Raw genomic sequence first — 26,312 nt, forward strand, 5'->3', positions numbered from 1 at the left:
TCAACTAACAGAAGAGGGAGTTCCTGTGGTAGTGGATGGGACTGTGGTCTCCACCAACAGCAACCCAGCAGAAGAGCTGGCAACAGAGCAGAGTGCCACGAGTCTCCACTGGTATACCCCAGGGATGGGGGCCAGTTGGCCCAGATCCCCAAACAGCATGATGGACTGAGCCCAGTCACCCTGTCTTCTCTCCAGCGGCTGAAAGGACTCCAGGGAGAAGGGCCGGTCCAGGCCTCTCCCCAGCGGCAGGCATGTTCTCTGAGAGAGGCAGAGGTTGGCTGGGTGAGTAATGATCTATTTGGAGCAATTTATTTGGGGTACGGTATGAATACCAGCATTGGAGGACTGGAACTACTGACTAACTTCGGAGTCAACCTGTTTGGGGTTCCCTTCCTGTGTCAGTCTCCCACCGAAAGGGGAGAGATGTAATGGAATGACCCGTGACAACCAGAGACTTTGGAAGGATAGGGGGTACTCCTGTGCCAGCTTCACTAATGACTCTTGAGTCTAGGGTCACCCTGTGCCCCTTTTGGGCATAGGGTGACTGAGAAATATTAATTATAAATTACATGAGATGTGACTGATAACTGATAATTCATATTGCAGGAAATCTTGGAATATTACAGTTTGGTTCATGCTGACCCACATCAGGTCAGTGGAGTGTTTTCATTCAACATGAAGACACATGCTTTTGAGGTGTTAATTGGGGACTACTCCTGAAAGACATTCCATTGTCCATTGTGAGATGCTAACTAAGTCGTAAAGGTCAGATGTCTAGCTTTAGATGTTAATTCAGCCTGGCTCCTAAAGACCTTTCATTATGTATGCTAATAATACTGTTTTGTGTGTGGAATGTGACTTGTCAAGCTGTAGTAATTACCTCCTCTAATGCGGAGACAGGCTGTCTGGACAATGTTTAGTAATTAGCCCATCTGAAGGTGTATTGAAGCCCCATTGTGTGATGCTGGGGGTGGAGAGTTCTTTGTTCCTTTGATTACTGTAACATGTTGTACTGTATATAAGAGAGCTAACCATTAAAGCATGGGCTCATACATTTTGACTCAGAGAACGGAGCTTGTCTCGTCTTTCTGGAGAAATGGGATGGATTGTGTCTGCTAGATTGTGGAGTGTCAGATAAGCTGTCGTGGTTGATGGAATGGGAATATCGTAAACGGTGGTGACCGTTACAGCAGCAATTAAACATTCTCGAGCTTGCAGCCTGGCAGTCCAGGAAGGGGGAGGAGGCAAGTGAGTGCCCCTCCCCCCGGACCATACCAGACCACTTGCCCTCAACATGCAAGCTATGTACCCTATACTCATTTACATAGGGGAGGGCAGGATCTCGGGCCTGATATGGTTCAGGAGGGGGGGAGCTCTCTCGTCTCTCCCTTTCCTCGCCTGCCAGGCTGCATGCTCAGATAAGGGTCTGATATGGATTTGTGGGGGCCTATGGCTTTTTTTTTTTATTTTGGCGTTCCCTTCAAAATCCATACCAGACCTGAAGGATTAGGGGGCCCTACGCTGTTTTTTTAAGAGTTTTTAATTTCAAGCATGTTTTTTTTTTTTTACATTCAGCTGTCAGCAGGAAACCCACTTCTTAACAACCAGCTATTCAGGGGAACCCCACGCTGCATCTGAGTACCGCATGTGATACTACCAGAAATACCCTGGTGATAAAAATTGCATCTTTTTTTACTTTCTGTTCTGTTTGTGAATTGGACTTACCGCATGTTTGTTTGTGATATTTACAGGCACATTTTTCATTTTGTGTTAAATACTGCATAATCGTAATTTTTTTGTGAATTGGACTTTTTTACCCCATGCAATAATTTATGCAAATGAGTCACGTGGCCGTGTTATCGCATGAGGTAATCTTTAGTTAATTGACCCCTTTGGTTATTATGACAGTGACAAAGGCTTTTAGAAAAAGGGTATGTCCAGCTTAGTTCCATATGGCTACAGCAGCAACGACACAGAATTTTCAAATGCTATTTTGTAAACACATAAAAACAGAAAAGACTATGTTCATATCTTATCATTACCCAGCCATAGCAGCCAGCTATCACATGGAAACAACCTTATCCACTTCCCGCCCGGCCTATAGCCGATTTACGTCCGGGAAGTGGTTATGAAATCCTGACAGGACGTTCTAGAACGTCCTGCAGGATTTCATGCCACGCGCGCCCGTGGGGGCGCGCATCGCGGCGATCGGTGATGCGGGGTGTCAATCTGACACCCTGCATCTCCGATCTCGGTAAAGAGCCTCCGGCGGAGACTCTTTACCCCACGCTGCATCTGAGTACCGCATGTGATACTACCAGAAATACCCTGGTGATAAAAATTGCATCTTTTTTTACTTTCTGTTCTGTTTGTGAATTGGACTTACCGCATGTTTGTTTGTGATATTTACAGGCACCCGTGGGGGCGCGCATCGCGGCGATCGGTGATGCGGGGTGTCAATCTGACACCCTGCATCTCCGATCTCGGTAAAGAGCCTCCGGCGGAGACTCTTTACCACGTGATCAGCCGTGTCCAATAACGGCTGATCACGATGTAAACAGGAAGAGCCGTCTGACAGACGCGAGTAGAGGAGAGCCGATCGGCGGCTCTCCTGACAGGGGGGGTTCGCGCTGATTGTTTATCAGCGCAGCCCCCCCTCGGATCGCCACACTGGACCACCAGGGATGCCCACCCTGGAGCACCAGGGTGGGCAAAAAAAAAAAAAAAGCCAGCAAAAAAATAAATAAAAAAAGTCTAAAAAAAAAAAAAAGCATTAAAAAAAAGATGGCAGTCAGTGCCCACAAATGGGCACTGACTGGCAACCTGGCAAAAATCAGTGCTGCCACCCCAGTGTCCATCAGCGCCACCCCAGTGTCCATCAGTGCCACCCCAGTGTCCATCAGTGCCACCCCACAGTGCCCATCCATGCCCAGTGCCCACCTATCAGTGCCCATCTGTGCCACCCATAAGTATCCATCAGTGCCGCCCATGAGTGCCCATCTGTGCCGCCTATGAGTGCCCATCTGTGCCGCCTATGAGTGCCCATCAGTGCCGCCTATGAGTGCCCATCAGTGTCGCATACCAGCGCCGCCAATCAGTGCCACCTCATCTGTGCCCGTCAGTACTACCTCATCGATGTCCATCAGTGCCATCTCATCGGTGCCCATTAGTGCCGCCATATCAGTGCCCGTAATTGAAAGAGAAAACGTATTTACAAAAAAATTAACAGAAAAAAATAAAAACGTATTTTTTTTCCAAATTTTCAGCCTTTTTTTAGTTGTTGCACAAAAAAAAAATCGCAGAGGTGATCAAATACCACCAAAAGAAAGCTCTATTTGTGGGGAAAAAAGGACGCCAATTTTGTTTGGGTACAGTGTAGCATGACCGCGCAATTGCCATTCAAAGTGCGACAGTGCTGAAAGCTGAAAATTGGCTTGGGCGGGAAGCTGCGTAAGTACCTGGTATGGAAGTGGTTAAATGTGCAATTGCCACACAAACCACTTAGCCCTGTCTCAAACTCTGCTCTGCAGTGCATTATGGGAGACACAGCCTGCATCAAGTTTACTGCATCTGCTTTGTCTCAAATGTTGCTCTCTACAAAATACCTCCTATAACCAAGTCTGTATCAACAGTTTGGCAATATTCTGACTTGATAGAATCCACAGGCAATTTAAAACGGAACTTCAGTAATTTTTCCATCTTTCCATCTTCTGCCCTTGTTGTTTTAACTTTGGATAGTAAAACATTTTTTTTCTGCCAGTAAATACCTTATACAGCCCACTTCCTGTTTCTTGTGTGGTAAAAAGTCTAGGCTTATAACATCACACACAAATCTCTCTCTCACTCTCCTGAGAGTTTGCCAGGAAGGGAGGGGGGATGAGTCATAAGCGGGCCAGTGAGAGATGTAGGGCTGCAGAGCTGCTTCAATTGCCCACAGTTAAAATGGCTGCAGCCAGACTCTGTGGAGGGGGATTTCTGCAGCATATTTTGCAAGTACAGATTCACAGTATATATAAAAGAATGGCAAAGATGTTTTCTTTTCTTCTAAACTTTTTTACTTACATTTATGAAACAGACACTAACTTGGGTTGCCACCTGTCCAGGATTTGCCAGGACAGCCTGGGTTTTGAATCAGGGCCTGATAGGAGGGTGAGGGGGCACTATGTGCGCTGCATTACTATCAGGGTTGTCTTAATGAGAGGGCACCCCTGGGCACTGCCCAGGGGCCCCAGCTGCATGGGGGCCCCTGCACTTTCCCCAAAGCAGCTGGTCCTTGAGCCCACACTGCCCTGAAATTGGGGGCTCCATGATGGCACTGAGAGTGATAGATGCAAAGGGGAGGCAGTCTATCTCCTGCCTACTTAATGTCTGTTTACCTGCACTGTCATCATTGTAGGGGCCCCAGAGCATTACTTTGCCCAGGGGCCCATGATGCTATTAAGATGGCACTGATTACTATTTTCTTTGGAGTGCCCATAGGTGTCGCAGGTCTGTTACAACCTTATAGTGTATGCTAAAAAAATAAAAAATCCTGTGCGTGTAAGGTGTTCGGGTTTGGCTTGAAGAAAGAGTGGCAGCCCTAACACCCTAACAGGTTGCATGATGAGGCTGGGAAAAGGCTAACAGAGCATTTTTCATATCCATATTTTGGAGTCTACAACATTCAGGCTACTTTCACACTGGGGCGTTACGGGCGTTGGGGGTAAAGTGCCGTTATTTTTAGCGATGCTTTACCGTCATTTTAGCGGCACTTTTTGGCTGCTAGCGGGCCCTTTTAATCCCCACTAGTGGGCTGAAAAGGATTAAAACTGCCAGCTGGTTCGGAGGCGCTGCCCATTGATTTAAATGGGCAGGGGCTCCTACAGCGCCTCAAAGATGCGGCTGGCAGGACTTTTTTGAGTGTCCTGCCAGCTCACCGCTCCAGTGTGAAAGCACTCTGTCTTTCACACTGGAGTGAAAAGAGTGGCTCTTTCAGGGCGCTTTGCACACAATATTTTTTGCGTTATAGCACCTGCAAAGCGCCTCAGTGTGAAAGTAGCCTTAAATACATGCAAACTCAATTACTACAATCCAGTAAAAACTTTAACACATTAAAGCAATTTTCAGTTTAATGTTCAATTATTTTAAACCTGCAAATTTTATTGAAATAATACTGGGTTAGCCTGTCATGAAAGTCTGTGTTCAGGCGCTTATTGTTATGGTATGACAACGTCCTATCCCCACACCCAATTGTGCTCTTGACCTGTCACACTGGGGGAGATTTCCTAAAGCTGGAGCACTCAGAATCCGGTGCAGCTGTGCATGGTAGTCAATCAGCTTCTAACCTCAGCTTGTTCAATTAAGCTTTGACAATAAAACCTTGGAGCTGATTGGTTTCTGTGCAGAGCTGCACCAGATTTTGCATATTCTAGTTTTAATAAACCTCCCCCCACAGTCTTCTGATAGTGACTTCTAGACATGTGCACACTGAAATATTTTGTTTCGGAATTTCGGTTTTGTCTGAAAAATAAATTGATTTAGTTACCTCCGAAATTCGTTTTTTAATTTATTTTGTTTCCTTAACCGGTTAAGACCTGGACCAATATGCATGTTAAGGACCTTGCCCCTTTTTGCGATTCGGCACTGCATCGCTTTAACTGACAATTGCGCGGTTGTGCGATGTGGCTCCCAAACAAAGTTGGCGTCCTTTTTTTCCCACAAATAGAGCTTTCTTTTGGTGGTATTTAATCACCTCTGCGGTTTTTATTTTTTGCGCTATAAACAAAAATAGAGTGTCAATTTTGAAAAAAAAAACAATATTTTTTTTCTTTTTGCTATAATAAATATCCCCAAAAAAAGATAAAACATTTTTTTTCCTCAGTTTTGGCCAATACGTATTCTTCTACCTATTTTTGGTAAAAAAAATCGCAATAAGCGTTTATCGATTGGTTTGCGCAAATCTTATAGCGTTTACAAAATAGGGGATTGTTTTTTGGCATTTTTATTAATAATTATTTTTTTTACTACTAATGGCGGCGATCATCAAGTTTTTTCATAACTGCGACATTATGGTGGACACATCGGACACTTTTGATACATTTTTAGGACCATCATTTTCACAGCGAAAAGTGCTATAAAAATGCACTGATTACTGTGAAAATGGCAGTGAAGGGGTTAACCACTAGGGGGCGCTGTAGGGATTAAGTGTGACCTCATGTGTGTTTCTAACTGTAGGGGGGCGGCCTGAACGTGTGACGTCAGTGATCGTCTTTCCCTATATCAGGGAACAGACAATCACTGCCACTGCCACAGAGAAGAACGGGGAAGGTTTGTTTACACACACCTCTCCCCGTTCTTCAGCTTCTGTGACAGATTGCGGGACACCCGCAGCTATCGGGTCCGCGGGTCCTGCGGGCGCTCGCGACCCATGGCTGGGCTCTTAAAGGGGACGTATTTATACGTCCATGTGCCCAGCCGTGCCATTCAGCCATTGTGGCTTCCGGGTATGGACTGCGGGACTGGGCGTTCCTATTTGATTGACAGGCTTCCGACCGTCGCATACAGCTTGTCACGAGTTCCCGAAAGTAGCCGAACGTCGGTGCGCAGACGCCGTATAGAGCCGCACCGACGTTCGGCTTCTTTCAGCAACGCGTGATTCGATGTATGCGACGGTCGGAAGCCTGTCAATCAAATAGGAACGCCCAGTCCCGAAGATCATACCCGGAAGCCGCGGAGAACATCTATCTCTAAAAATTAAGGTTGAATCTGTCAATTGAAGGCTTATGGTGTCTGTGGGTATGGAGTTGGATGTATAGGATTTTACTGTGTTTTTTATTTTGTTTTTTTGTTTTTTGTGGTTGAACTGGATGGACTTGTGTCTTTTTTCAACCTGACAAACTATGTAACTATGTAACTATGTAACTATGTTGGATGTTCTAAGACTTTTCAAAGATGCAGCTAAACTGTACGACGCCACAATCGTACATTTCCGGTCAAATGCTCCATCCACAGGCTATAGTAGAATTCTAATGTTGTATGACTAATAATACATATAACTATTAATTGTTATTAATAGTCAAACAACATTAAAATTCTTCTATAGCCTATGGGTAAGCATTTGACTGTATGTTGAATGTATACGAAAATAAAGCATTTTTTTATTTCAAATCTTTCGGATTTTGGATTCTGCCTGTTTCTTATCGTTTTGTTAAAACAAACATGAAAATCCCTGAAATTCGGGCAAAAATGCATTTGGACGATAACAAACACGTCTAGTGACTACACAGAGCCATTTCAAAACACATTACACAGGTATAGTCTATTGTTGTCAATACCAGAAACTGTGCGCTGAGAAATGCAAGGATGTTATTACTGTAGTAAATGCATGTGGACAGAAAGTGGATGCAGGAGATCAGTAGCACTGAGATACAACCAGGGGCTACTCTCTTTTTGTTATCAGTTTCCCAACAAAACCAAGAAAGTGTTTTAATATTGAGAAAGGTGAAAAATAAGGGAAAGCTGAGTGAATTTTTAAATAAATGTACATTCAATAAGTGATAAATAGGATGAATAGTAAAGCACTTTTCCTATTGATGTACAGATTTGGGCAAACATGGGCAATCATTATTAAATACTATTTTGTCTAACAAACATTGAACAAATCTTAATTGAAAGTTGTCAAAAAACAGTTTGTAAAATAGAGTGAATGTGAAAAATCAAACCTGGATGAATAATTGGGAGGTGTTTAGTGAATTGCCTACTAATGATAAATATGCTCTTAAATGTCATTCAAGTGGTAATAAATCCAAAAAGAAAAAAATATTATATTGCAGTCTACCAATTCTTAGATGAGACTGCATTCTTTTTCTCTTTTTTTCTTTCTTTCTTTTTACCTATTGATCCAACAAGTAAGTTCCTTTAACTGCTTCCCACCTGCCCACTGTACTTGGCGGGGTGGGAGCTTAAGACCCCTTTGCAGGCACTATAACGCTAAAAATAGCGCCTGCAAAGCGCCCTGAAAGAGCCGCTGCTGTCTCTCCAGTGTAAAAGCCCCAAGAGCTTTCACACTGGAGCGGTGCGCTAGCAGGACGGTAAAAAAAGTACTGCTAGGAGCATCTTTGGAGCGGTGAAGGAGCGTCGTGTATACCACTCCTCCACTGCTCCTGTTCATTAAAATGAATGGGCACCGTGGCTATACCGCCGGCAAAGCGCTACAGCAGTGCTTTGCGGGTGGTTTTAACCCTGTTTCGGCTGCTAGCGGGGGGTTAAAAGTGCTATGCTAGCGGCCAAATAGCACCCACTGCCCCAGTGTGAAAGGGGCCTAACGCTGCATTCACACCTGAGCGTTTTGTCGCCTGAAGCGCGACGCCCCAAAACGCTAGAGGGGAAAAAATACATTATTCTCTATGGAGATGGTTCACATCTCCACTACAAAACGCCTGACGCCGAACGCCTGAAGCTCAAACAAGTTCTGGACCCTTTTTTGTCGCTCGAATTTGGGCGTTTGTGCGTTTTACATTGGTGACCCTGGACCTGTAAAAAATCGCGGTAAAAAACGCCGCGTTTTGTCGCGGCAAATGGCGGTAAAAAACGCCGCAAGACGCTACGCTCAGGTGTAAATGCAGGGTAAGGGATGATATTACACAGAGCTGTCACAGATCACACAGACTGCAGCCATCCCCACACATAGTACACCAAGCACCATTGTCATCACTGTCCTTGTCCCTTGAACATCTATCCAAGTGTACCCATGAACATCTGTACCAGTGCACACAACATCTGTCACAGTGCCCCCATCAACATCTGTACCAGTGTACAAAAACATCTACAATAGTGCAATAGTGTTCTATTGTGACATTAACATCTGTCAGTGTCCACCGGTGGACGATCAACATCTGTCATAATGTACAAGTGCACAAAAACATCTGTTAACGTACCAGTGTCCCACCAATAAACAAATACATTTTTTTAAAGCACCCCTGTGCTCGTGTACAAAGGCGAACGCATACATTGGTCCCATACACATACGTAAAAGGCACACATGTGAGGTTTCCCTGCAAACGTCAGATAAAGAGCAATAATTCAAGCACCAGGCCTCCTGTGTAACTCTAACTTGTAACCAATAAACGCTTATAAAGCGTCGCCTATGGAGATTTTTTAAATACCGAAGTTTGGCAACATTTCACAAGCATGCGCAATTTTAAAGCCTGACATGTTTGGTATCTATTTACCCGGCACATAATCATATTTTATATTTTAGAAAAAATGTGGGTATTATATTGTTTCTGTTTGCATTGAAATTCATTAAAATGTATTTATGCGTTAGTGTGTAAAATTGCATTAGAAAAACTGCTACGCAAATACCATGTAACATAAAAATTAGCAAAATCCACTATTTTATATCTAGGGCCTCTGCTGCAAAATATATAATGTTTAGAGGCTCTAATAATTTTCTAGCAAAAATACAGATATTTACTTGTAAACAAAAAGTATCAGAAGAAGGCCTGGTCTTAAAGTGGATAATGCCTGAAGTACTCCTTGGATGTTGCGCCTCTCTATGTGGCCAGCCTGTGAAAATGTCTCACACATGTGGTATCGCTATACTCAGAAGGAGTAGCAGAATGTGTTTTGGGGTGTAGTTTATAAAAAAAATATCTTGTGGGGAAAAAATTTAAATTTCCAAAAGCTAGTGTAGCGGCCTGCTACTTTCATAGCTGGCGCTGCCTTAAATTTAGGGTAGTCAGAGATTTTATTACCTCTGACTGTATTGTTTTGCCAAATTTGGGCTTCTGTTCCAGCCGTGGCTGTACTGTGAGTGACCACTATTGTTGTCTGGGGTGTTGGTACCACCCCAGGCCAAGGGTGGCAGCAGTCGAGTCAGGGTGTATTGGGTGTATTCCTCGGCAGCCAATCAGTGGTGGTTGATCGCCTCGCTGTGCATGCTGGGGGATAGTACTTAAGGGACAGACGTCATTAATTCTGGGTCGTCGGTCCTTGTCGCTGATCCTGGCCTGTCATCCCACCACCCCCTGTGAGTGGCCCTCCTGGCCGGGGGTGAATGTTCAAGTGTTCCTGGCTTCGGCACCATGTTGGTCCGGAGTTGTGATCTACCAAGAAGGCCCGGTAGTTAGGCTGGGTCTACACTTGCAGAGTGGTCCTGTGCTGTCCGTCCTGAGGGAGGAAGCCGCTTAATGAAGCACCTTTTCTGGAGAACACTGAGCACTTGAACTTCATTGAAGGACGCACTAATACTGAGAGGCCAAGTGAAGGTTGCCTGTCAGTTCTGAGTTCACAAGAACTTTTTTCAAGAAAAGATCCGGGTGCTTAATCCAATGCTGAGAGGATTCTGGACCGAATACATCTCCACCTTTCGGAAGGTCTGTGACATAGACTTTGCTAAAGTTTCCGTGTGAAATCCTGGCTGCTAGGCTAGTGAGAGAGGCCTATCCAGGTGCACAATACCCACTTTGGGTAGAGTGGCGACAAAAGCTGCGTTGCTGGAAGCAGGAGTGTTTCCGAACAAAGTTATACACCTGAACCTACTACCTATTATCCTTTCACCTCTTCAATTACTACTTTTATTCTTTTACCACGTTGGGTAATAAAGCAAAGAAAAAGAAGCCTAAGGTGTGGACATCGAAGTCTTTTTCAACTCATCGTATACACTAGACGGCGAAGGAATAGAGGTAACATGCCGCCCAAAACAAACCAGCAGTTCCTTCGGGGGTAGTGCTACACTAGCCATGTCTCTTACTAAATACCTTGGGCTGTTTACTTTCCAAAAAGGGGTAATTTAGAAAATATTTGTACATTTGTATTGTCTTGGCATGTTAGGGCCTCAACAAATGAGATAGGCCATCAGTACATCGGATGTGATCATTTTTCAATGATTGGCACCATAGTTTGTAGCCCTTTTCTGACAATTGTTGCTTACAAGTTAAAATTTGTATTTTTTGCTAGAAAATTACTTAGAACCCCCAAACATTATATATATTAATATATATATTTTAGTAGAGACCTTGGAGAATAAAATGGTGGTCATTTGCTTTTACACGTGACCACAGAGGGATGGAGCACTTTACATTTATTTTATAAAATTTTTTCTTTTTTTACACTGTTCCTTTTTTTATTACTTTTATTGCTGTCATGAGTAATGTAAACATACTTTGTGACAGCAATTGTCACGTGTCAGACCCCAAATCCTTCCTTTGCACATAAAAGCATTCAAAAAAAAGTTTGGCTTTTCTGAATATTGATTTTTTTTTTTTACATCTGGTGCCTTTAAGGCTCCAGTAAAATGGAAGTGATGTCATGACGTCGCTTCCGGGTTACTCGATCCGAGACCTGATCAATGCCAATTCCGCATCGGTTGTCATCACAAGAAAGCCTACCGTCGGCTCTAAAAAAACACTTGAAGCAGAATGACATACTGGTTATTGATTTTGCGGCAAGTGGGTAGACTCTATAAAATTCATGCAGACCAAAAAATATCCACTGATTTTAGTTATTTTTACCAAAGAAATGTAGCAGTATACATTTTGGTAAAATTCCCCTCTAGCTGAGCCAAGACATACAGTTAAAGGGGTTGTAAAGTCAGAAGTTTTTTTTATCCTAATGCATTCTATGCATTAAGATAAAAAACCTTCTGTGTGCAGCAGCCCCCTAATACTTACCTGAGCCCCATCTCTGTCCAGCGACATCCACAAGTATCTCGGCTGTCTGGGACTCTCCCTCCTGATTGGCTGAGACACAGCAGTGGTGCCATTGGCTCCCGCTGTTGTCAATCAAATTCAGTGAGCCAATCAGGAGAGAGAGAGGGTGGGGCAGAACCATAGCTTCATGTCTGAATGGACACACAGAGCTGCAGCTCGGCTTGGGTGTACCCATAGCAAGCTGCTTGCTGTGGGGGCACTCGACAGGAAGGAGGGACCAGGAGCACCAAAGAGGCACCTGAGAAGAGGAGGATCTGGGCTGCTCTGTGCAAAACCAACTGCACAGAGCAGGTAAATAAAACATGTTTGTTATTTTATTTAAAAAAAAAAGAAGACTTTATTATCACTTTAAGGCTGGAAATGCATACATGTTATTTACAGAAAGTTATATATATATTTTTAAACTAAGGAGAGGGGGAGAGTTCTCAATAAGGAAGTGGCTGCTTTGGGCTTCAACACAATGGCAGCCTCCAGCAAGAAGAAACAGGAGCAATGCTGGAGTGAATTTAAGGCATATACTAATTTTGGTAGCATAAATAATGATGTGGAATGTATGTTCCTTGCTACAGAACATAATTTTTTATCAAGTTGTTGTGGGTAAAGTTCCACTTTAGGGGAGTAAGTGATTTATTAAGCAAGGTAGGGGTAGATCAACAGGGTAAAATTTCTTCCTGGTTTTGGAATGCTGGGGCTCGGAAATACAGTGTGCTGTTATTTGACATCTGTCTTGATTATTTTACACTATTAGCCAATCTGAAAAAGGTTAGTTAAAACTCTTCAGTCAACAGAGCTTTGCTGATAGCAGAGCTATAGGTCTGACTCAGCAGGGTATTTGGCCAACCTCTGCAGACAGTCCACTGCTTCCGCACAGTGAGAGCAAGGTTTATTTTCTACAGCATGAAGGCAGTGATAGGCTTTTCTATTGTGGTTGCTTTTTAAAGAGAATGAACTACAAGACTTTGCACACCCTTTTGTTTTGATGCACCTAGAATGTATTTAGTGGATTTAAACTGAAAATCCGGTTGAACTTCAATGAATAATATTATCTTTCCAACCAATGGGCTTTTGGAACTAGGTCTGAAAGTACTTCACAAGTACGGACATTCCGGACACTTAAACGGCGTGCAGCCGCAGTATGGCCTGCAAGAGGCGGAGCTGCTGTCCTGAGTTGTTGCCAGGGAAGAGGCTAAGTTCCTGACAGACAGCCCAGAGTTGCCAGCCTGTCCAGAGTTGCCCACCAGCCAGCCCAGCGTTGCCCCTGAGCCAGCCAGCCCAGCGTTGCCCGCCGGCCCAGAGTTGCTCACCAGCCAGCCCAGCATTGCAGTCTGCCCACTGGCCTAAACCTAAGGGGATTACTGTACTGTACTTGACTTGTGAAACAGAAGATACTTGTATGCCTGACAGTCCATTTCCAGCTCTGACATCACCATCAAGTCCTGCTCCTACTGTGATTTCTACTTGTAGTACACCTAATTCGCCAGCAAGAAAGTTTCTCGCCTTTGAAGATTTCACTTTCTTAAACAGAAGATACCTGTACGCCTTCATCCTCTCTACTACAATAAATTCTCTCAGCTGCTCTGGCCTTGCGACAACAATCAGATAGGGTAAGCTTACAATTTGTCTTTTAATATTGTGTTTATTTTAGTTATCAATGCATTATTCACATCAGTTATGTGTGTAAATGATTATTGCAATGCAGTACATGCATTGAGAAGTGAAAAAAAAATACATTTTCGTTTTACATACATGCTCTGGTCCCATTGTGTACTTAAAAGTGGGGTATGCCTGTAACATATTACCATAGCTGGTGGGTCTTCTTTTCTACATGATTACTATCTGACTGGAGACTCTTTAGACATACAGACACCCATAGCTAAATCAAGATCATTGTTTGATTAGGAAAAACATAATTATTAGCACATCTGTGTATACATATGCTAATGAAGGAGGCTAGGCAAAAAAAAAAAGTTTTTTTTTAACACTAACCAGTTTGATGATATTCATAAGCATCTCATCTTGCTATTTAAAATTGTAAGGGTTATATTTTTTTAAGCTTTACTGTTGAGTCCAGTTAGTCACTAGAGATGGGCTGAACACCCTCCTGTTCAGTTCACACTAGAACTCCCAAACAGAGAAAAAGTTCGGTCCCGAATGGAAAAACTATTAAAGTTTATGGGACCAAACTTGGAAAAATCAAAAGTCCCCATTTTGAAGGGTTATATGCAAGTCATTGGCCATTAAAAAGAGTATGGGGGTCCTGCTCTGGGGGACTTCGGGTCTGGTATGGATTTTAACTACTTGCCGACCGCGCACCGTCATAATACGGCGGCAGGTCGGCTCTCCCAGGCGAGAGCCCGTAGCTATACGTCCTGCGCGTGAACGGCGATGGGGCGCGCGCGCGCGCCCCCCCGCCGTTCCCGATGATCAGATTCGTTTCAGAACTGATCAATCACCAGGTCCAGGCCAATAAAATCTGGCCTGGACCTGGTGATCACCTCCACCAATGGTTGTCTTCCCCTGGCAATGTTTTGTAAACATTGGCAGGGGAAGTCATGCTCTCTCCCTCTTGTCGGTCTTTCCGTTCCAGACCGAGAGGGAGAGAGCATCTGAAACGTGAGTTGCACAACACTACTCTAACACCAGGTCACATAGGCACACATTTAACCCCCTGATCACCCCCTGATCACCCCCCAAATTAACCCATTCACTGCCTGTCACTGTGTCACCCAGTACAGCAATCAGATTTTTTTTTGATCGCTGTACTAGTGTCATTAGTGACAAAAATAAGTGTTTAGGTAATCAGTCTTAGGCCATAAAAAGTCTAGGGACCCCCCCTAACCCCCCCCAATAAAGGTTTAACCCCTTCATTACCCCCTGTCACCAGTGATCACAGTATAAGTGTCACAGGTGACGCAGTTTAGTTTGTTTATTTTCTATAGCATCAGGGCACCCGCCATATTTTTTGAAATAAAGTTTTAACCCCCTGATCGCCCGGCGTGTGATAAAAGTTTGGTTTTAGCGCCAGATAGGGTCTGCGTCGCCCCAGGCAGCGTCAGATTAGTGCCAGTAGCGCTAACACCCACGCACGCACCATACGCCTCCCTTTAGTGGTATAGTATCTGATCGGATCGATACCTGATCTGATCAGATCTATACTAGCGTCCCCTGCAGTTTAGGGTTCCCAAAAACGCATTGTTAGCGGGATCAGCCCAGATACCTGCTAGCACCTGCGTTTAGCCCCTTCGCCCAGCCCAACCCACCGAAGTGCAGTATCGATCGATCGATCACTGACACAAAACACAAAAACACATAACTGCAGCGTTCGCAGAGTCAGGCCTGATCTCTGCGATCGCTAACAGTTTTTTTGGTAGCGCTTGACTCAGTCGCTAACAGGTCAGGTGCTTTTTTGCCTGTGAATCTCACCACTGTACCCCTAAATTTAGAGCCCAAAATGGCAAATCGATGGTACAGTGATGAAGAGGCCTACTTGTTTATGAGCCTGTCAGATAGTGATGAGGAGGTCACGCATCTGTCAAATTCTTGCTCAGAATACGATCCTGTAGACGACAGTGGCTCCCTGACAGATAGCTCTGACGACGGAGTGGTCCCTGCTAGGGTCAGGCGTACCAGACCCCGATCTTCTGCTGTCGCTGAGGTGCAAGAACCGCAGGGCTCTCGTATGGAGGAGAGAAGTACTAGCGCCGCTATTCCTTCTGGTGAACTGGCAAGCACCAGCGGCCTAGTACATCCTGGTCATATATCCAGCACTGCAGTAACACTTGGTGACGTGGCGAGTCCCATAAGTGCAGTTCAAGCTGGAGAGGTGGCAAGCACTAGTAGTGTCCCGCTGCCACCAAGAAGAAGAAGACGACAAAGACAGGCCCGTCCCCATAGTGTCCTTCCTGCTGCATTCGCCAATCCTGATTGGGTACCCACCACTTCTGCAGCACCCGTACTTCCCCCATTCACTGGCCAACCCGGAATTCAGGTGAATACAGTTGATTTTACGTCACTGGATTTTTATTCGCTGTATTTCACCGAAGATCTCTATAGATCTATTGTGGACCAAAGCAATTTGTACGCTGGTCAATTCTTCGCCGCTAATCCCCAGCTGTCCCTTGCCAGAGATTGGAAGCCAATTACGGTTTCCGAATTTAAGATCTTTCTGGGCCTTTCCCTCAATATGGGCATTACTAAAAAGAGTGAGCTGCGGTTATATTGGTCCACGCACCCAGTTCACCATATGCCCATTTTCTCTGCCTCCATGGCCAGGACACGATACGAGCAGATCTTGCGGTTCATGCATTTTAGTGACAATGAACTCTGTCGTCCTCGGGGAGACCCTGAATTCGATCGGCTCTACAAAATTCGGCCCCTCGTAAACCACTTCAACGAACGGTTTGCAGCCTTGTATAATCCCCAACAAGTTGTCTGCGTTGATGAGTCCCTGATTAAGTTTTCTGGCCGCTTGTCATTCAAACAATACCTTCCCAGCAAGCGTGCCAGATACGGGGTCAAGTTGTATAAGCTCTGTGACAGGGCAACAGGCTATACATCTAGCTTTATGGTTTACGAGGGAAAAGACAGTCACGTAGAGCCGGAGAATTGCCCTGATTACATAGGGAGCGCTGGTAGGATAGTGTGGGAATTGGTGTCACCCTTATTCGGAAAGGGGTACCACTTGTACGTGGACAATTATTACACAAGCGTGCCACTTTTTAGTCACCTTTTTGATTATGGAATTGGCGCATGTGGCACCGTGCGACCTAATCGCCGGGGCATCCCCCAACGGCTTGTAGAATCCCGTCTTAGTCGGGGGGAGAGAGCCTGCTTACGGTGTAATAATTTGTTAGCAGTGAAGTGGAGGGATTCACGGAATGTTTTCGTTCTGTCCACGCTTCACGCAGACACGGCAGTCCAAATTCCTACGGCGACTGGTGTTGTGAAGAAACCCCTCTGTATCCACGAGTACAACCTTAACATGGGAGGGGTGGACCTCAATGACCAGTTGTTGGCGCCGTACCTAATTGCCCGGAGGTCCAAACGCTGGTACAAAAAAGTATCAGTGTATTTGTTTCAATTGGCTTTGCTGAACGCTCATGTGCTATACAGAGCTTCAGGACGGACTGGATCCTTCCTAAAATTCCAGGAAGAGATCGTCGAAGCCCTTCTGTTTCCAGAAGGTGCTGTGCCCCACCTTCCCAACGCAAATGCAGTGAGCCGGCTGTATGAGAGGCATTTTCCTTTTGTCCTCGCTGGTACCCCTACCCAAAGAACCCGCCAAAAAAGATGTCGTGTCTGCAGCAAACTCGGATTTAGGCGTGACACCCGCTTTTATTGTCCCGACTGTCCTGACCAACCTGGTCTCTGCATTGGTGTATGTTTCAAACGCTACCACACACTAATTGAGTTTTAGCGTAGGGTACAGCACCACACAGTCCTAGGCACACCAACACAGGGTCTCGGAATATGTGATGGCCATCACATTTTGAGAGACCATAATCTGCAACGTTCAGTTTATAGTTTTCATAAAAGTGAAAAAAAGTAGAAAAAAAAATAAAAAAACACACAAAAACACAAAAAAAATATAAAATAAAAAATCCAAAAATAGTTGTGGTTGTATTTTTCTCCTCTCTTTATTGTTCTCTTATGTTCACTCTCTACTGTCCACTCACTATTGTTCTATATCTATTCTCTCTATTTTTACAATGTTTTATTGTATTTGCTTTGCAGGTATGGTATGTTATACTGTAATGTTTGTTTTATTGTTAACCATCATTTGCTTAGCAGGTACGCTATTCAGTTGCATCGCGGATTTATTTAGCGTGACAGCAACAGCGTTTGCTCCCACGATATATAAAGCCGCGACTCCAACGCTGTAGGAGGTGATTTCACCACCACAGTTAAAAAAAGAGCATATATGCCGAAGCATGGGGGCATTAGGGGCGGAGGAGCGATTTTGCTCCTAATGCCGCGTACATACGGTCGAAATTCCGACGGAGGCTTGCCCGTGGAAAAGTTCGACCGTGTGTACGCGGCATAACTTTTTTTGCGGGAGGATGCCCCCATGCTTCGGCATATATATTTTTTAGGCACAGGTTGCGTTAAAAAATGTTTTGTTTTGTTTTTGATATTTGCTTTGCAGGTATGGTATGGTAAGATCTTACTGTTAAAATGTAATGTTACTTTGTTATAATGTTAACCATCATTTGCTTAGCAGGTACGCCATTCAGTTGCAGCGCGGATTTATTTAGCGTGACAGCAACAGCGTTTGCTCCCACGATACATAAAGCCGCGACTCCAACACTGTGGGAGGTGATTTCACCACCACAGTTAAAAAAAGAGCATATATGCCGAAGCATGGGGGCATTAGGGGCGGAGGAGCGATTTTGCTCCTAATGCCGCGTACATACGGTCGAAATTCCGTCGGAAGCTTGCCCGTGGAAAAGTCCGACCGTGTGTATGCGCCATAACTTTTTATGCGGCGTACATACGTGTGTGAGCGGCATAACTTTTTTGCGGGAGGATGCCCCCATGCTTTGGCATATATAAATGGTGCATGTATGCCCATCATTAGAAGTGGGTGGATGAAGGGAGGTATTCTAATGGTGGGCATACCCACCGATCAATCTTTTTTTCGTTCAGCCAACAGGCTGCATGAAAAAAAAAAAAGATTACAATACATGTCCAACAAGAACCATCAACGTACTGGTATGTTGCTGGACTTTGAATGGTTATACCAGAATGATGCCTGCGGGTTTAGGCATCATCTTGGTATCATTCTTTTCAGCCAGCGGTCGGCTTTCATGTAAAAGCAGTCCTAGCGGCTAATTAGCCTCTAAACTGCTTTTACAAGCAGTGGGAGGGTATGTCCCCTCCCCGGATATAAATTGCGCCATTGGGAAAGTGGGAAAACATTTTATCACACCGATCTTGGTGTGGTCAGATGCTTTAAGGGCAGAGGAGAGATCTAGGGTCTAATAGACCCCAATTTTTTCAAAAAAGAGTACCTGTCACTAACTATTGCTATCATAGGGGATATTTACATGCCCTAAGATGGCAATAAAAATTATAAAAATAATAAAAAAAAGTAAGGAACAGTTTAAAATAAAATTAAAAAAGCAAATTAAATAATAATAAAAAAATAAATAAAAAAAAAGCACCCCTGTCCCCCCCTGCTCTTGCGCAAAGGCGAACGCAAGCATCGGTTTGGCGTCATATGTAAACAGCAATTGTACCATGCATGTGAGGTATCACCGCGAAGGTCAGATCGAGGGCAGTAATTTTAGCAGTAGACCTCCTCTGTAAATCTAATGTGGTAACCCGTAGAGGCTTTTAAAGGCTTTTAAAAATGTATGTAGTCTGTCGCCACTGCGCATTTGTGCGCAATTTTAAAGCATGTCGTGTTTGGTATCTATGTACTCGGCCTAAGATCATCTTTTTTATTTCATCAAACATTTGGGCAATATAGTGTGTTTTAGTGCATTAAAATAAAAAAATATGTATTTTTGCCCAAAAAAATGCATTTGAAAAATCGCTGCGCAAATACTGCGTGGTAAAAAAAAATGCAACACCCACCATTTTAATCTGTAGGGCCTTTGCTTTAAAATAATATATAATGTTTGGGGGTTCAACTTAACTTTCTTGCAAAAAAATAATATGTTTTTATGTAAACAAACAGTGTCAGAAAGGGCTTTTTCTTCAAGTGGTTAGAAGAGTGGGTAATGTGTGACATAAGCTTCTAAATGTTGTTCATAAAATGCCAGGACAGTTCAAAACCCCCCCAAATGACCCCATTTTGGAAAGTAGACACCCCAAGCTATTTGCTGAGAGGCATCTCGAGTCCATGGAATATTTTATATTTTGACACAAGTTGTAGGAAAGAGAATTATTATTATTTTATTTTATTTTTTTTGCACAAAGTTGTCACTAAATGATATATTGCTCAAACATGCCATGGGCATATGTGGAATTACACCCCAAAATACATTCTGCTGCTTCTCCTGAGTACGGGGATACCACATGTGTGAGACTTTTTGGGAGCCTAGCCGCGTACGGGACCCCAAAAACCAATCACCACCTTCAGGCTTTCTAAGGGTGTAAATTTTTGATTTCACTCCTCACTACCTATCACAGTTTCGGAGGCCATGGAATGCCCAGATGGCACAAAACCCCCCCAAATGACCCCATTTTGGAAAGTAGACACCCCAAGCTATTTGCTGAGAGGTATGTTGAGTATTTTGCAGATCTTGCTTTTTGTCACAAAGATTTGAAAATTGAAAAAAGAAAAAAAAAAAAAAATATATATATCTTTCTTCATTTTCAAAAATAAATGAGCGCTGTAAAATACTCACCATGCCTCTCAGCAAATAGCTTGGGGTGTCTACTTTCCAAAATGGGGTCATTTGGGGGGGTTGTGTGCCATCTGGGAATTCCATGGCCTCCGAAACTGTGATAGGCAGCGAGGAGTGAAATCAAAAATTTGCGCCCTTAGAAATCCTGAAGGCGGTGCTTGGTTTTCGGGGCCCCGTACGCGGCTAGGCTCCCGAAAAGTCCCACACATGTGGTATCCCCGTACTCAGGAGAAGCAGCAGAATGTATTTTGGGGTGCAATTCCACATATAACCATGGCATGTGTGAGCAATATATCATTTAGTGACAACTTTGTGCAAAAAAAAAAAAAAAAAAAAAAGTTTGTCATATTCCAGCAACTGGTGGCAAGATATAAAATATTCCATGAACTCAAAATGCCTCTCAGAAAATAGCTTGGGGTGTCTACTTTCCAAAATGGGGTCATTTGGGGGGGTTGTGTGCCATCTTGGCCTTTTATGGCCTTCAATACTGTGATAGGTAGTGATCGGTAGTGAGGAGTGAAATCAAAAATGTATGCCCTTAGAAATCCTGAAGGCCGTGCTTGGTTTTCGGGGTCCCGTACGCGGCTAGGCTCCCAAAAAGTCCCACACATGTGGTATCCCCGTACTCAGGAGAAGCTGCAGAATGTATTTTGGGGTGTAATTCCACATATGCCCATGGCATGTGTGAGCAATATATCATTTAGTGACAACTTTGTGCAAAAAAAAAAAAAATTGTCATATTCCCGCAACTTGTGGCAAAATATTAAATATTCCATGGACTCAACATGCCTCTCAGCAAATAGCCTGGGGTGTCTACTTTCCAAAATGGGGTCATTTGGGGGGGGTTTGTGCTATTTGGGCATTTTATGGCCTTCAAAACTGTGATAGGTAGTGAGGAGTGAAATAAAAAAATTGCGCCATTAGAAATCCTGAAGGCGATGCTTGGTTTTCGGGGTCCCGTACGCGGCTAGACTCGCAAAAAGTCCCACACATGTGGTATCCCCGTACTCAGGAGAAGCAGCAGAATGTATTTTGGGGTGCAATTCCACATATAACCATGGCATGTATGAGCAATATATCATTTAGTTACAACTTTTTGTAATTTCTTTTTTCTTTTTTTTTTTTTGTCATTATTCAATCACTTGGTACAAAAAAAAAAATATTCAGTGGGCTCAATATGCCCCTCAGCAGATTCCTTGGGGTGTCTACTTTCCAAAATGGGGTCATTTGGGGGGATTTTGTGCTATTTGGGCATTTTATGGCCTTCAAAACTGTCTTAGGTAGTGAGAAGTGAAATCAAAAATTTGCGCCCTTAGAAATCCTGAAGGCGGTGCTTGATTTTCGGGGCCCCGTACGTGGTTGGGCTCCCAAAAAGTCTCACACATGTGGTATCCCCGTACTCAGGAGAAGCAGGAGAATGTATTTTGGGGTGCAATTCCACATATAACTATGGCATGTGTGAGCAATATATCATTTAGTGACAACTTTTTGTAATTTCTTTTTTTTTTTTTTTTTTTTTGTCATTATTCAATCACTTGTTACAAAAAAAAAAAATATTCAATGGACTCAACATGCCTTTCAGCAGGTTCCTTGGGGTGTCTACTTTCCAAAATGGGGTCATTTGGGGGGGTTTTGTACTTCCCTGCTATTTTAGCACCTCAAGAATTGAGATAGGCAGTCATAAAATAAAAGCTGTGTAAATTCCAGAAAATGTACCCTAGTTTGTAGATGCTATAACTTTTGCGCAAACCAATAAATATACGCTTATTGGCATTTTTTTTACTAAAGACATGTGGCTGAATACATTTTGGCCAAAATGTATGACTAAAATTGAGTTTGTTCGATTTTTCTTATAACAAAAAGTAGAAAATATCATTTTTTCTCAAAATTTTCGCTCTTTTTCCGTTTATATCGCAAACATTAAAAATCGCAGAGGCAATCAAATACCATCAAAAGAAAGCTCTATTTGTGGGAAAAAAAGGACGCAAATTTTGTTTGGGTACAACATTGTATGGCCGCGCAATTACCAGTTAAAGCAGCGCAGTGGAAAATTGTAAAAACACCTCTGGTCTTAAGGCTGACAAATGTTCCGGTGGGAAAGTGGTTAAGGGGAACCCAATGCCAAAATTTAAAAAAAAGCCCCCCCAACCAATATCCATACCAGACCCTTATCCAAGCATTCACTCTCCTGAACTATACCAGGCCACATGCTATCAACATGGGGGGGTGGGTGCTTTGAGGCAGGGGGGTCTGCCCCCCTACCCCAAAGCACCTTGTTCCTATGTTGATGGGGACAAGGGCCTCGAAATCAGGGACAGTTGGGAGCTATGCACATTCTTTGTTCATAATTTATGTCTTTTACAAATATCAATGAGGATATTTCCTTTTTTTGGGTTATATCGTAACCCCTTACCTTCTGCAACTAGATTTTTCTCAAATAACTGATGATTTTCTAAAAATACATTGTGTCATTCTATATGAAATACTATCAAGCTCCCGAAGAAGCGGTCGCCGCGAAACATGTCGAGCTAACAGTTGTCGTATCATATACTACAGTTACTCATGTCCTTTTTTGAGACGTGCTAACTTTCTGGACCTTTTTTGGATCAATATATGGCTTCTGCAGTTGTTGCTGCAGTGTTCTTTTTAAACTTTTAGTTTATGTATTGTATGTGTTTTCTTTTTTAACAAACCTTGACAGGTTATATGTTAATAAATGTATTTGTATTTTTATAATTGGTGCCTACAAAGTCCATTTTTTCTGTGTTTTCAACACCTGCTCCCCAATCTATTCAGGACGCGGCACTGCGCTATTTTAGACACCCAAAGCCCATCCTGTGGTTGGTGTTCTATTAACAATCCAATCATTAAAAAGGGTATGGGAGTCCTGCTCTGGGGGACTTCGGGTCTGGTATGGATTTTAAGGGGAACCCAATGCCAAAATAAAAAAAAAAAGCCCCCCCAACCAATATCCATACCAGACCCTTATCCAAGCATGCACTCTCCTGAACCATACCAGGCCACATTCTATCAACATGGGGGGGGTGGGTGGTTTGAGGCAGGGGGGTCTGCCCCCCTTCCCCAAAGCACCTTGTTCCTATGTTGATGGGGACAAGGGCCTCAATCAGGGACAGTTGGGACATTCTTTGTTCATATTTTATGTCTGAGGTTTACAACCACTTTAAATTAGATGCTAATACCGTATACTGTACTTATAGTATATATAAGGGCTATTAAATTTGTAAAAGTTCCAGCTACAAATGTAGCTGCCTACGAACTTTAGATGTAGACTGTGCATGTATGTATGATCCATTTGCCGAGCGATTCGTCTACTGAAGGATTTTTTTGCAAGTATTGTGCAAACTTACACATATTTTCTTATATTGGAGTGGGTGGAGACTTGTTGGTGCCATATGTTTTGTGTCAAACCCTGTCAACTGCCCCAAGCAGGCTCAGCCAAGGAGCATTGGCTAGAGCTATGCAGGGGCCTACAAAACTATGGACATTTCCAGATCCAACTGTAAACTTCCTGTTCAGATGGATGCTCTAAATGTACGTACAGATATATACACAGGAAGACATACAACAATAATTTAAATCACCAATAGCATTAGAATAGACAGCGTAGACAGTGCCTTGAATTAAACTCATATTTCAGTGTGTCCTGTAACTAAACCTAAGTCAGTAATTGTTTACCTTGTATCTGAGGTGGCTGAGCTCCATGCATTGTGGGAAAGCTCTAAACCAGGGGTCTTAAACTGGTGGCCCTTCAGCTGTTGCGAAACTACAAGTCCCATGAGGCATTGCAAGGCTGACAGTTACAAACATGACTCCCACAGGCAGAGGCATGATGGGACTTGTAGTTTCGCCACAGCTGGAGGGCCACCAGTTTGAGACTCCTGTGACTCTTAACCAAATATATGTATACAAAGCAGCAATGCTTAAGATGTATCTACCTCCAGAAAGAAAACACTTGGATGTGAAATTGGTCACTATATGGATAAAGTAACCTGCTTTCATCATTTCTTACATTAATGAGACTGGTAATACAATGCAAATATCCCAGTGCAGCCATGCTATGTATTTTATAACACAGTGGTAATGAGAGGTCCAGCTAAATTCAGCTTCTTTACCCATTTCCAGAAATGGGTCACGTATAATAAAAGCACTGATTTTCAGTACTAAATTCTAGGCAATGGCAGCACAAATACTATGATCTTGCCTTACATGTAACAATCAAATTTAACCCATCATTGTTAATCATTATAAATGTTCTACTAATACTGTATTTCAAATGTAGTGTAACACAAATAGTAAATTATTAAATGATTCAATATTATAACATTGTGAGCTAATTCTGGCTTGAACAACGTTTGTCTTTCAAGTTTCATGATTTTTCAACAATTATAATTCTGCACAGGTACATTAATACGTGAGACTGTTACCTTTCGTTGTTTAAAAGGTAAGTACAAACCTTTAGGAGTAAATCTTGCATTAAGGAGTAGGTTAAGGGTTGAGTTAAGGAGAAGGCATTAATTTTAAAGGTTAAATAGATCCATAGATTGCTTAGGACACATGTTAGCTAAAAATACAGAGATATATTAATGCTGTTTGGTATGTAAACAACACAATTCTAAGTTTTGTTATTTTACTATATATTTAATAGATATGTTTACATTAGGGTAATATATATTTATTAACATTTTATATTGCCAATAGGAAAAATGTAAGAAGATAAAATACTCACCTCCCTTGCTTATACAACTCAGGTATTATGCCTCTTGTCTGACGATGGGCTCTGCTCTCAGCGCACGCACTCCAGGGCCACAAAAGAAATAGGGTACACATCCGAATGAAGCTCGTAGTCAGCATGTTACCTCGAAGTTTATGGCCCAAAAATAATCCAGATTGGAAGCACTAACGCCAATTTTAGTTTTTTCTTTAAGACATTGGTGGGTCATCTCATTATTAGAAGGATGTTTACCCATACAGAAAAGAAACGCCACTCAGTATTTAATCTGCATGCTGGGGAAAGCAATTTCCACTAAACCTATAAATCCTTCTACGTCAGATGGCTGGGATTTTAAAGCTGTGGAGAATTCGTGTCTCTTTCTGAAGCGCTTTTATGTTTGCTGCTTAGGGCAATGTAGAGAAATTGTTAAAATTGAAGTTATGGAGCAGGAATCCTTGCAGAAAGCTTCAAGAGAGCAGCCGTCTCGTAATGACCTCCTGAAATCAGTCACTTGTCATTAAATGTTCTTGTAGTTGCTTATTCATATTATTTCCAACATCCAGTGTGCTAATGTAGCTCACTCGATGATTACACTGCATAGGAGGAAAATGTCTATTTAGCACAATGTACATTTTATGTTTCCATTATATATTTTATATTTCTTAATTTTTTTCACAATAGGGTTTATTGAAAAGTTTAAATGAATACAAAGTATAGTATAATATAAAACAAAAGAAAAAGGGTATATTTCTAAATAACATTTTACAATCAAATTTTGAATAGATTATTTTTCAATGACAAATAACAATATTGATGGCAAGTGAGTATATATTATACATTTTTAGGAAGGTAGTCTTACCCTTTTCCTATCTATAAAAGGAGTCACTTCCTTGTTAATATGATTTAAACCCCAGAAAAATGGCTAGATACACAGATAAACACATATATCAGAGCTTATGAAGCAGATGAATACCCTTTCCTTTTTTGTTAGCGCATGGGCACTGCAGCACAGCTGTTTAGTTCCTTGTGCTGCTTCTGCCTCTCCCATACTATGCTCTGCATAGGCGTATACCAAGTCAGAGTCAGCTTCTTCCATTATTTATTTATTTTAAATAAACGTAGTTACTTTTAATAAAAAAGTATGCCAAACTGATTAGCTTGATGTAAATAACATGATACCTATAGCTTAAAGTTATTAAAAAAATAAATTACAGACATGTTATACTTACCTGCTCTGTGCATTTTTTTGCACCGAGCAGCCCAGATCCTCTTCTTTTTGAGTCCCTCACCAGCGGTCCTGGCTCCTTCCCCCCGCCGCATGCCCCCAATGACAAGCCCCTTGCATTGGGGGCACTCGAGCATGCTCTCTCCCAAACCATGCTCTGTGTCCATTCACACACAGAGTGTGACTTTGCCCTGCCTATGACTGGTTTACTGGCTATGACTGACAGCAGCAGTAATCAATGGCCCCTGCTGCTGTGTGAGCCAATGAGGAGAGAGAGACCCAGGACAGCTGCTGCTCTCATGCACATCACT

General features: G+C 42.9%; 1 protein-coding gene across 1 annotated transcript in view; it reads right to left on the minus strand.

Moving 5' to 3' along the window:
• Positions 1-25,369, minus strand: part of LOC120937110 (gamma-aminobutyric acid receptor subunit rho-1-like) — a 104,359-nt gene extending 78,990 nt beyond the window's left edge. Inside the window, exon 1 of the mRNA XM_040350090.1 lies at positions 24,792-25,369. Within this exon, the coding sequence (XP_040206024.1) occupies positions 24,792-24,916 (125 nt within the window). The 5' untranslated portion in view covers positions 24,917-25,369. The remainder of the gene's footprint in view (positions 1-24,791) is intronic.
• Between the last annotated feature and the right edge of the window lie 943 nt (positions 25,370-26,312).

This window comes from Rana temporaria, chromosome 4, assembly GCF_905171775.1.
Source record: "Rana temporaria chromosome 4, aRanTem1.1, whole genome shotgun sequence".
NCBI classification, from domain to species: Eukaryota; Metazoa; Chordata; class Amphibia; order Anura; family Ranidae; genus Rana; species Rana temporaria.